Consider the following 11,949-nt stretch of genomic DNA (forward strand, 5'->3'; position numbering starts at 1 on the left):
ACTGTTGTTACTCACATAAGTTACTGTTGATACTCACATAAGTTACTGTTGATACTCACATAAGTTACTGTTGATACTCACATAAGTTACTGTTGATACTCACATATGTTACTGTTGGAACTCACATAAGTTATTGTTGATATTCACACAAGTTCAAATTGGTAAACACATAAGTTACTGTTGATGCTCACATAAGTTACTGTTGATACTCACATAAGTTACTGTTGGAACTCACATAAGTTATTGTTGATATTCACACAAGTTCAAATTGGTAAACACATAAGTTACTGTTGATGCTCACATAAGTTACTGTTGATACTCACATAAGTTACTGTTGGAACTCACATAAGTTATTGTTGATATTCACACAAGTTCAAATTGGTAAACACATAAGTTACTGTTGATACTCACATATGTTACTGTTGGAACTTACATAAGTTACTGTTAATATTTATATAAGTTACTGTTGATACTCACATAAGTTCCTGTTGGTACTCACATAAGTTACTGTTGATACTCACATAAGTTACTGTTGATACTCACATATGTTACTGTTGGAACTTACATAAGTTACTGTTAATATTTATATAAGTTACTATTGATACTCTCATAAGTTCCTGTTGGTACTCACATAAGTTACTGTTGATACTCAAATACAGTGTTCTGTGTACTTCTCTCCTTAGGAGTGGTATTCTTCAAGCTGGAGACAGAATTTTGGCTGTTAACAGACAGAGTACGCTCGGAATGACAGCAGATGAGGTCACATCACTCATTCAGTATTCTCTTCCTCGTGTGATCCTCGATATTGAGTTTGATGTTGCGGAATCTATTGTTCCTAGCAGTGGAACGTTTACTGTAAAGTTACCTAAGCATGGAACCGGGTTAGGGATCACTATTGCTGGTAAAGATGACCAATCTTTGTTTTGTTTTTGATAATCAGAATGTATGTTTACTTTGATTTCTGACTGTACTACTATATACCAAAATGAAAACATCTTCTTTAACTGTTCAAATATATTCTGACTCTAAAGTTGAAGTTTATATTTATTTAAAGGAAATGTTTATATTGACTGACATTAAACAATATAAAAATTGATTAGTTTATTTTTTAAAGAATAATACTTAGCATTACCCAGTGGCTTAGCAGTAAGTCTGAAGGCTTATGATGTTGAAAACCTGGTTTCAATATGTGTGGTGGGCACAACTCAGACAGCCCACATTTAAGCTTTGTGCTTAACTATAAACAAAGAAACGGAAATGAAAGCATTTATAACTAAATGTTGTAACAAAATACTTATAAACTAAATATAACTTATGTATGAAACAGCACAAAGATACCGTAAACAGGGAGATGCCTTGATTATTTCTGACATAAAGAAGGGAAGCATAGCACACCGAACAGGTACTCTTCAACCAGGAGACAAGCTCTTGGCCATTAATACTATACGTATGGATAACTGTACGATTGAAGATGCAGCAGAAATTCTCATGGCGGTTGAAGATGTGGTCAAACTTAGAATTCGAAAAGATGAAACATATTCAGGTTTGTCCCTGTGTTGTCTTTACTGTCTACATTTTGTAGTCCCTGTGTTGTATTTACTGTCTACATTTTGTAGTCCCTGTGTTGTCTTTCCTGTCTACATTTTGTAGTCCCTGTGTTGTCTTTACTGTCTACATTTTGTAGTCCCTGTGTTGTCTTTCCTGTCTACATTTTGTAGTCCCTGTGTTGTCTTTCCTGTCTACATTTTGTAGTCCCTGTGTTGTCTTTACTGTCTACATTTTGTAGTCCCTGTGTTGTCTTCATTGTCTACATTTTGTAGTCCCTGTGTTGTCTTTACTGTCTACATTTTTTAGTCCCTGTGTTGTCTTTACTGCCTACATTTTGCAGTCCCTGTGTTGTCTTTACTGTCTATATTTTCTAGTCCCTGTGCTGTCTTTACTGTCTATATTTTCTAGTCCCTGTGTTGTCTTTACTGTCTATATTTTCTAGTCCCTGTGTTGTCTTTATGGTCTACATTTTGTAAAACAATTTTACTTTTGTATTTATATTTTTTATTGCTTGAGAACCTTATAGTAACAAAGTAAAAGGAATCATTAGTGAATGTTTGTAGCCTTAACTTAGAAAGAGGTATGTAAGTAAGTTAAAAAGTCTAGATAATAATAGAATTATTATTAAATAATATAATCTAATTCCACAATAATCAGTTTTTAACTGTATTTACAGTTGCAGCTTGTATATTTATAGACTTTTTGAAAAAAGTTGGAAAAGAAATGAATAATTTTAAAAGGTATTTGTAAAATAAGTTGTGCAGTTCAATTGTTTTGAATTGTAATATTGTCTTATGTTACTAGAAACTTCAAAGTTTTTCTCATTGTTTCGGTTGAGTACTATTGCATCATAATATTCCATAGCATGTAGAATGTTTGAGATTTCAGTCAGGCTATAAATACACGTACAAAAGATAGTTTGAGTTAGTTATATGGATAGATAGTTAGAGGAATAATCTGTCTTGTCAATTGGGCTCTAAGGTAACTAAACCAACCTGTTTGAGGTTTTATTATTACAGGCCTTCTCTTCTCACCCTTCAAAAAAGCTCTAAGCAGTGTCTAAATGCCACAGGATAAAGCAGATTATAAACTATGTATATAAATGTAGAATAGCTTGAGAAGTAATTTAAAGTTTTATTTGAAATATTTGGTGAAGAAGAAGAATCAAACTTAATGGAAAGTTTACAAACAAACCAAGATCTTGGAATTTTTTTATAGTTTCTGTAGACATTCTTTTCATTCCTGAAATTGTTTTTATGTTAAATTATATTTGTTTGAATTCTACGGTAATTGTCTTCCACAACAAGACATCAGGTAAGCCTAGTTTGCCTTAGTGAGCATAGTAAATAATAAAAAATATTGTGACAACTCAAAATCCCTATCAGTATTGAGTTTATCATATTCAAACAATGTGCAGAAGTAAAATAACTTACTTTTACAATTTCTAAATTCCTTAATGATAATTGGAATATGATACACATAATTATGAATAAATGAATTAAATTACTGTTAATTTTAGAGAATCTCAAAGTTATGTTAAACTCAATCAAGATCCAGCAAGCCAATTTGAAAGTAAAGTAGATGACATACTCAACTTTGTGAAACTCAATGAAACATCCAACTTCTATAAAACAACAACTAAAACCCTCTTACTTGCAAATACTGGAATTTTATGGTCTTTGGAAGATACATAAACCAAATTTCACTGTAAGGCCTATTGTTTCAGCATATGGATCACTCAAAGAAGGTTTTGTCTTAGATAATGGAGACACTTTTACATGGACTCTTGATTCTGGTACCTGTCCACTTACACAGTACACAAGGTTTCTTACAGAATGTAGCAAATGTTCAATTACACCTACAGCCAAACAACATCCTGCTTTGTTTTAATATCCATCCATACCTATCGAAGAAACTATACCAACTATCACTGAACTCTTAAAAGAAGATACTGTAGTCTTTCTGAGATTATCAGTTCATGTAAAAGAAGCAGCCCTTTCTTGTATTCTACATACGTTATTTACCAACACAGTTTGTGTAACAGAAGCAGCCCATTCTTGTATTCTACATACGTTATTTACCGACAAATCCACATCACTTTCGGATTCGTTTTTCTGGGTGATGAAAAACTTATAACAATTTTTTGCTTGAGTTTAATTTGAAATTGGTGCTTTATTCTATTATTCAACATGCAAACCAATATATTATTGAATATTTTATGTTCTTGTTTCTCTTGGCAAACGAAACATAGTTTTAACAATATTTATGTTAAATTGAAAGATAATATGCATCACTACATACACTAGTAAATAGGAATATGTTTCACTTATCACTGTTGTATTAATAGTTATATATTCACATTTATTAGAAGACCCAGAAGAAAGTGGTGTAGTAATATACACTGTGGAATTATTACGTCATGGTGGACCACTAGGAATCACCATCTCTGGAACAGAAGACCCATTCGATCCCATACTTATCTCAGGTCTTACTGAAGGTGGCTTAGCTGAAAGGTCAGAACTTAACACAACAATTCAGTATTAATGTCAGTTTTCTAATGCATCAATTCAGTATTACAGATGGCTTTGTAACAAATCAATTAAGTATTAAAGTCAGGTTAGTAAAACATCAATTTAATATTGAAGTCAACTTTGGAACACACCAATTCAGTATTGAGGTCAGACTTGTAACACACCAATTCAGTACTGAAGTCATGTTTCTAACAAATTATTCAGTGTTCAAATTGGCTTTGTAATACATCAATTCAGTATTAAAGTTGGCTTTGTAACACATCATTTTAGTATCAAAGTTGGCTCTGTAACACATCATTTCAATATCAGAGTGTTTCATAACACATCAATTCACGATACAACTTTCTCTTGCTTAAAGCTATCTTGGCCTTGGCTTACCCTCTAAGCTTTGCTAAAATTTTATCACTAAAGCACACCAATATTTTATATCCCTTTATTTTCGTGCCACTTCAGAACGTGTGCTGATCGTGTGAGTACCCTTCACCAATCATACTGTGCCATCTATGCTGGTCCTGACATGGCCAGGTGGTTAGGGTGCTCAACTCTCAATCTGCGGGTTCGAAACATGCTCGCCCTTTCAGCCGTGGGGATGTTATAATGTTATGGTCAAACCCACTATTCATTGGTAAAAGAGTAGCCCAAGAGTTGGCAGTGGGTGGTGATGACTAGCTGCCTTCCCTCTAGTCTTACACTGCTAAATTAAGGTTAGTTAGTGCAGATAGCCCTCGTGTAGCTTTGGCGCAAAATTCAAAAATGAACAAACAAACCATCTATACTAGTGCAGGTAGCTCCCTCTACAGTTCTAGCACAATCCTCACTTTCTTGATTGGCATTCTAGTGTATAGACATGTGTGTTTTAACTCATTCTCCATGTGACTACAAAATTTTAATTGTGTTTGATCACAAGTTTAAATCAGTTTCAACTTCAGGTTTTGACTTATTGTGTTTTATTTCCATTGTATCTACTTGTTTGTTTTAGAAATATTTTATCGGAAATACATTTTCAGTGTAAGAAAACGTTAACTTTCATTCTAAACTAACAACAAGGTAAAGTTTTAGTCACAATTAACAACTTGGACATTATAAAATATAGTTTTAGTCTAAACCTCAATTAGAACATTAATTTTGTTACTTACTTTACAGTTTGCTGTTTTCTTTACCAAACATCACAACTAAAACAAGGGTTTTATAAATTGATCATGTAACATCATTATAAAGTTTACATATGATGAACTAGCTAAAAAGTCAAGATTTTAAAACTTTGATATGTGTATGTATTTTCTTTTTTACATTTAAAAATCATCATCCTTATTTATATTTTGAAACTAGAAAGGCACAAAATCTCAAAGAAATAATTTAAGTTTGAAGTATTTGATTAAAACGGTTTATTGTATACATTTAACAAGAAACAGTAATTAACTGGACCTACCATTCTTTTTATTGTACATTTCTTTATTATAAGTTATCTTGGATTTCTCATACAGGACAGGTGCTATTCATGTTGGTGATTGTCTCTTAGCAATTAATGGGCAAAGTCTGAGAGGTAAACCACTCAGTGATGCAATTTTCATGTTGCAAAACTCAGGAAATGCTGTTACTCTCAAGATCTGCAAGCAATCTGGCGATAAATGTGAGTTTTTCTGATAGATATATCTGAGTATTAAAGTTTAGAGTTGTGAAGTATCAGTTTATCATATTTTCAAAGTGTTCCTTAGTTCTAGTAACTTTGTAAGTTTTCATGATGGATATATCTGAGTATTAAAGTTTAGACTTATGAAGTATAAGTTTATCATATTTTCAAAGTGTTCCTTAGTTCTAGTAACTTTGTAAGTTTTCATGATAGATATATCTGAGTATTAAAGTTTAGAGTTATGAAATATAAGTTTATCATATTTTCAAAGTGTTTCTTAGTTCTAGTAACTTTGTAAGTTTTCATGATGGATATATCTGAGTATTAAAGTTTAGACTTATGAAGTATCAGTTTATCATATTTTCAAAGTGTTCCTTAGTTCTAGTAACTTTGTAAGTATTAAAATGAAAAGAAAGTTGTACATGTTTATAGAAATGATTGATTTAGAAAACTGTTATGTGTTTTATTAAACCTAACTTTAATCACTGGATGTTTTTATTTTTCTAGACCACCTACCAAGGAGAGAGAAAACAGAGGTAAACTTTGTTAGATTATAAACTAATTATTTAAACAAGAGTATTAAAACATCATGAATTTTAAATTGAAGTAGGGATCTCGCTACAAAATGTACTGAAACAAGAACTAAAACCACAATCACAAATTTTTAAAGTTTAATCCATACTTTGGCCTACAGTTAAGTGTATAAAGCTGCCAAAGTAGGGATTAAATTTTATAAATTTGTGATTGTGGTTTTAATTCTTGTTTCTGTACTCTTTTGTAGCAAGATCTCTACTTCATTTCAAAATTCATAATTTTTCAATACTCTTGTTTATTTACTTTTTGTGTTATACGTATATAAAGTATATATTACCTGTAGAAACTGTCGCGTGTATATCTATCTATATGTAGTACCATCCATTGGGTTGAAAAGATAAATATTTAAGTATGTGCATGATATGTTTACTACTTATATTATATCTGTATGAATATATATATATATATATATATTGCTATACCATTATCAGTTCTGGTTGTCAACTTACTGTGTTAGTCTGCAATAGCTATAATTTTTATGGATGATGTTTTATTATTAAAAAATAAACTGAAAGATAATGGATATAAAGACAGACAATTAAAGAAATACATTACTTTATTTTTAAATAGATATAAAAATATTTCAGAAAATCTCACTATCAATTAAGGAAAAAATTGTATAAAAATAAAGAGGGAGTTAGTTATGTTAGCTCATAAATAGCTATTAGTAGTTTTTCAAGTAATTTTATTCAGTATAACTGGGACAGAAAGACTAACTTCAAGTAGCTGGACTTATCTCAGCATTCCCATGTTATACTTGAATAAATCTTCAAGAGAAAGGGAGGAGGTTGGAAGTTAGAACTATATAAGAACTTTTAAGGTAGGGTACATAGTTCTATTTAATATCTTATAGTTCTATTTAATATCTTATAGTTATATTTAATATGTTATAGTTATATTTAGTTCTATTTGATATCGTATAGTTCTGTTTAGTTCTACTTAATATCTTATAGTTCTATTTAGTTCATTTTAATATCTTTTTGTAAGGGTGGAGGTTGGGAGTTTAATTAGTAGAAATATTAGGGTGGCTCCATTTCAATTCATTTCTGCTTTAGGAAATTTAAGGGTAACTGCCTTCCCAAACCAGCTATAGACAGTGAAAAGCAGTAGAAGCTGAGATGTTGTGGGTGTAAGCACTCGGCTTCGTACCCTTATTTGATTGATTTTTTTATGATTTTCCATGGCGGCTGACTAAACTGACATCGGCATTTGGATTTTGTCTGATGGGATATCCCCAATGCATTTGGGTGCTATTACTACAGACATCCGTTATGACAATAAATTGACAACCTGGACCGATAACAGTATAGCGATATGCAACTAATGTATTCAGTAGTTTTTAAGTCTGTTTATTTATATATATATATATATATATGGATTTTTATAAGAAGGGTAAAAATGAAAGGCCACCATCGAGCCAAGTACTGTGAGGGAATATTGGACTAAATGGCCGAGTTGTTTTTTGCTGTAGGTTCTCTGACGTGATCAGTCAGTCAACTGGAATATTCGTTGTTTTAGAAATTTTTAAAAACTTGTAGTGGAGTGATTTATGACCTTTTGTCACTGTAATTCAAAGTACAATGTTGTATCCCAGTAGATTTTTATAAGGTGGTTAGTGGGAAAGCACTTGATTTATGACCTTTTGTCACTGTAATTCAAAGTACAATGTTGTATCCCAGTAGATTTTTATAAGGTGGTTAATGGGAAAGCACTTGATTTATGACCTTTTGTCACTGTAATTCAAAGTACAATGTTGTATCCCAGTAGATTTTTATAAGGTGGTTAGTGGGAAAGCACTTGATTTATGACCTTTTGTCACTGTAATTCAAAGTACAATGTTGTATCCCAGTAGATTTTTATAAGGTGGTTAGTGGGAAAGCACTTGATTTATGACCTTTTGTCACTGTAATTCAAAGTACAATGTTGTATCCCAGTAGATTTTTATAAGGTGGTTAGTGGGAAAGCACTTTTTTTTTGGCTGCCATATTTGTCCTTGTCGATCCCTACTATTAAGTAATGCCGTACTTAATGATGATTGTGACAAAATGAAAAACATGAATTATCTTTAAATTTAACAAATTTTAGCTGTTTTTGTCATTAAGTGCAGTATGTTGGCTTTCTTTATTTCAGACAAAATTACATCATTAGATTGAGAAAAATACTATTGTTAACATTTGACATAATTTTATTTAAAACTGAAATAATTACAGTTTCTAATTACTTTTCTTCAATGATTTTCTGGCCATTGTTGAAACAATACTCATGATAACATTGTTAAAAGCATGAATGTAATACATTAATCAATATTTCAAATGGATCTATATATCATCCTCATGCATCCAATTACTTCAGCTGGCATGTGTGTTGTTGTTTTCTATCATTTCAGCATGAAGTTTCCATTCTTATATTATATTGACCAATGTTGATAATATACATTGTTACAAAATGTTTTTCATTGTTTGTTCATTTTTCTCTCTTGATAGTTCAGCAGTAACCTTGAAGACTAAAAATCTGGGTTCGGTACCCATGGTAATCAAGTGCAGATAACCCATTGTATAGCTTTGGCTTAAAAACAAACAGTTTTTTAACTTTTTTTGTGCTAGTAAAAAATTGGACAATTTGATATTATTTATGTTAAGTAAAAAAATTTAGTAGTTTTCCTTAGTGTTGTTGAAAATGTTCATTCATCATAAAAAATTAATACCTGAATCAAAGTGAGGAGCTTTGTCTCTGTGTTATTCTACAACAAGAAAATAAAGAAATAGTTCTATATAAGCACAAGATTTATAAAATCAGAATTGACTGTTTCCTCACTAAGTGTTTCATGCTTCAGGCTCTACCACCAGATTCAGACAGCTACCCGAGTAGTTTCCGAAGTCCACCTCCTAGTGTGGACAGTGCTGTGGAATTGTGGGATAGCTCAGGATTGGAAATGTCTGTCAGTGGAGTGAGGAGCAAGCAAACACCACAAACTGACAGAAAAGTTTCAAGTTAGTTTACATCATCAAGTATTCTGTTTAGAGCACAAACCCTTTTGTAATTCTCATCTTTTTTTATCTTGATGCAACTGATTTTGAGCTAAATAATTCTGTAAATTCATTTTATGTGAGTAAGCATTGGTGTATGTCAGTAATTAAAATCCGAAAAATAAAAATATATTTTAGTTTCATTATTGATAAATTCAAATAGATTTAAAAACATTATTTTTTCATAGAACAACATAAGTTAATGAACACATGTTTGAAATAAAGGACACTATAATTATATAAGTTTTAACAATTGCATGTTTTTTGTACCAGAAGCACTGACAACTCACAATTTGTTTGCTGACATAAATAAGAATGGAAATGGTAGTCCTCAAGGTAGACCCAGCTTGAAAGTGGACAGAGCAGCAGCCTGGGAAGATGCTGAGTGGGACCAGAGTCACATGAGTAGCCACTCCCTTATTTCAGAAGGTGACAGTAAGTCTGACTGGTCTAAAGTGTTGGAAGACCTGGAAACCTGTGGTCAGTCCGAGCTCCTACGGCAGATCGAAGAAAGCATCCTGGGTGGCGACCCAACCAATGTGCTCAACCAACACTTCGACTTTAGCAGTCCAGTCCAACTCCAGAGTGAAGATGACGTGTACAGGTCAAAGCCCGTGACAGTGTCGGAAATTCCACTCGTAGAAAGAGACACTCAAGGTAGACTCTTTTTTACTGATCTTCCAGATGAAAACAGTTCTCTGCAGGGCTCAAATTCTAATACATTACTTCATTCCTTTGTAAGTCAAAACACAGAACACCAGCACTCTATAGTGGATGACAACAAGTTCTTACATTCATCCTACGAGGCTTCGGCTATTACCCCAGTTCCTGTGGAAATTCACAGAGTGACCTTATTTAAAGATGCAGTTCATGATGACTTTGGTTTTAGTGTATCAGAGGGCTTGTTTGATGGTGGGGTATATGTGAACTGTGTAAGACCCGGAGGACCTGCCGATCTCAGTGGCTTAATGAAGCCACTAGACAGGATACTACAGGTAATTTCTGTGGTAAACACATTATCACAGATGGTACCTCACTATATTTTCAGTGTAATAGTTTGAAAGTAAAATCATTTATAAATATGGATTTAAAGTACTGAGGCTACAGTTTTCTAGTATAAAATCACATGACAACCAAGAAGATCTAAACTCAAGTATTTCAACCAGTATTTATAATGTAAGGATGGTAAGAGACACTTCTTAACCACATTGAACTACATATATCACAAAGAACACTTGTTAGTAAATAATATATCATTTTTCCAAGCTTAGCTATAAAATATGTGGCTAAAAGTATAGTAGTTGGGAATGTTTGATTATAGCTTAATGCATGATGACATAATGAATTGATACTAATAAATATACATACAATTCTTGTTGAACATCAGATGACTCGGTACTTTCAAAGGGACACGTTGTACATTTATATTGACAAAAACTCAAAACACTTATACGTGCAGTCTTTAGTTGTTTAAGTTGTGTACAGTAATTTTGTTTTCTGAAACTGAGTTTCATATTTCTATTAAAGAGTGGTCCAAACATTTATACATGTTGTGTTTTTTAGCTGAATGATACGAAGGTGTGTCACTCTGACTGTTCTACAGTAGTACCAATGATTGCTTCAGCTGGTGAACAGCTTCATCTGATTATCACCAGACCAGCTTACAAAGAACAAGCAGCCTGTAACCAATGGGCAGATGTCGGTCAACATTCACCAGCAGAGAGTGCTCATCTAGTTACAAAAACTTTATAAGAACATTTGTTTATAATAGGAAACTATCAACAAAAGATTAGTACAATGATGATTTATCATGAAACTTTTTGAGTCCTGCAAGTAAAGAATATAAAACTGTTACCAAAAGATCAGTACATCGATGGTTTATCACAAAACTTTTTATGATGTGCAAAATATATAATATAACTTAGGAGAATTTGTTGAGAAAAAATGAATACTCAGGTTTTTCATGTGCATATTTCCTTATTATGTTCTCTGCACCAAGGTTTGAATTTATTAACATTAGATCACCATTCATGTCTAATACTTGGAACATACTACAGTAATATTCTTGAAACCTGTTATTTTTTATTACACTTATCTTTGTTCCTGTCATGCACATTCACCTTCACTGAAGTTATCAACAATTTTTAGATTGAGTTAATGTTGTACAGTTTAACCAGTGGTAGATTTACATCAAACATTTGTATAAAGAGTTTTTTGGGCAGATTTTTTTCCCTTGTTTAGGGATCTGGGGTTGTTTATATAAAACGTAATTTAACCAAGTTGTATTAGACTAATGTTATGTTGTGTTTAACATTATGTTTGTCAATACAGTGTGTTAATCCTGTGTGGAACACCTTCATGTAGGTGTTTAGTGTTAGCTGTATAGTTCGTGAATTGAAGTAGGTTCATCTTATGGTTGGAACACTTGTTAGGGGATGTTAATAATTATTGCATTTACCCATAATTAATATTTTTGTTAGATATAGCTGTGTAAACTGTATAAAAAAAGCCTTTCCCTTACCTCTATTAATCAAATTCTTTTATTCCCTCTCCTAGATCTGTTAAATATAACTGCATACCTAATGACATCTTTTCTCCACTTCTCTTTAATTATTTATAT

The 11,949-nt window shown here is 32.1% G+C and overlaps 1 protein-coding gene across 1 annotated transcript in view; it reads left to right on the top strand.

Moving 5' to 3' along the window:
- The window catches only part of LOC106474692 (glutamate receptor-interacting protein 2-like), a gene marked incomplete at its 5' end in the record, with an annotated part of 24,229 nt that extends 12,286 nt beyond the window's left edge, over window positions 1-11,943 (top strand). The window contains 8 exons of the mRNA XM_013935384.2: window positions 684-901; window positions 1,328-1,543; window positions 3,917-4,061; window positions 5,564-5,709; window positions 6,217-6,245; window positions 9,137-9,293; window positions 9,603-10,324; window positions 10,893-11,943. Of these exons, the coding sequence (XP_013790838.2) occupies window positions 684-901; window positions 1,328-1,543; window positions 3,917-4,061; window positions 5,564-5,709; window positions 6,217-6,245; window positions 9,137-9,293; window positions 9,603-10,324; window positions 10,893-11,081 (1,822 nt within the window). The remainder of the gene's footprint in view (window positions 1-683; window positions 902-1,327; window positions 1,544-3,916; window positions 4,062-5,563; window positions 5,710-6,216; window positions 6,246-9,136; window positions 9,294-9,602; window positions 10,325-10,892) is intronic.
- Window positions 11,944-11,949: the final 6 nt, after the last annotated feature.

Source organism: Limulus polyphemus, unplaced genomic scaffold, assembly GCF_000517525.1.
Source record: "Limulus polyphemus unplaced genomic scaffold, Limulus_polyphemus-2.1.2 Scaffold7544, whole genome shotgun sequence".
NCBI classification, from domain to species: Eukaryota; Metazoa; Arthropoda; class Merostomata; order Xiphosura; family Limulidae; genus Limulus; species Limulus polyphemus.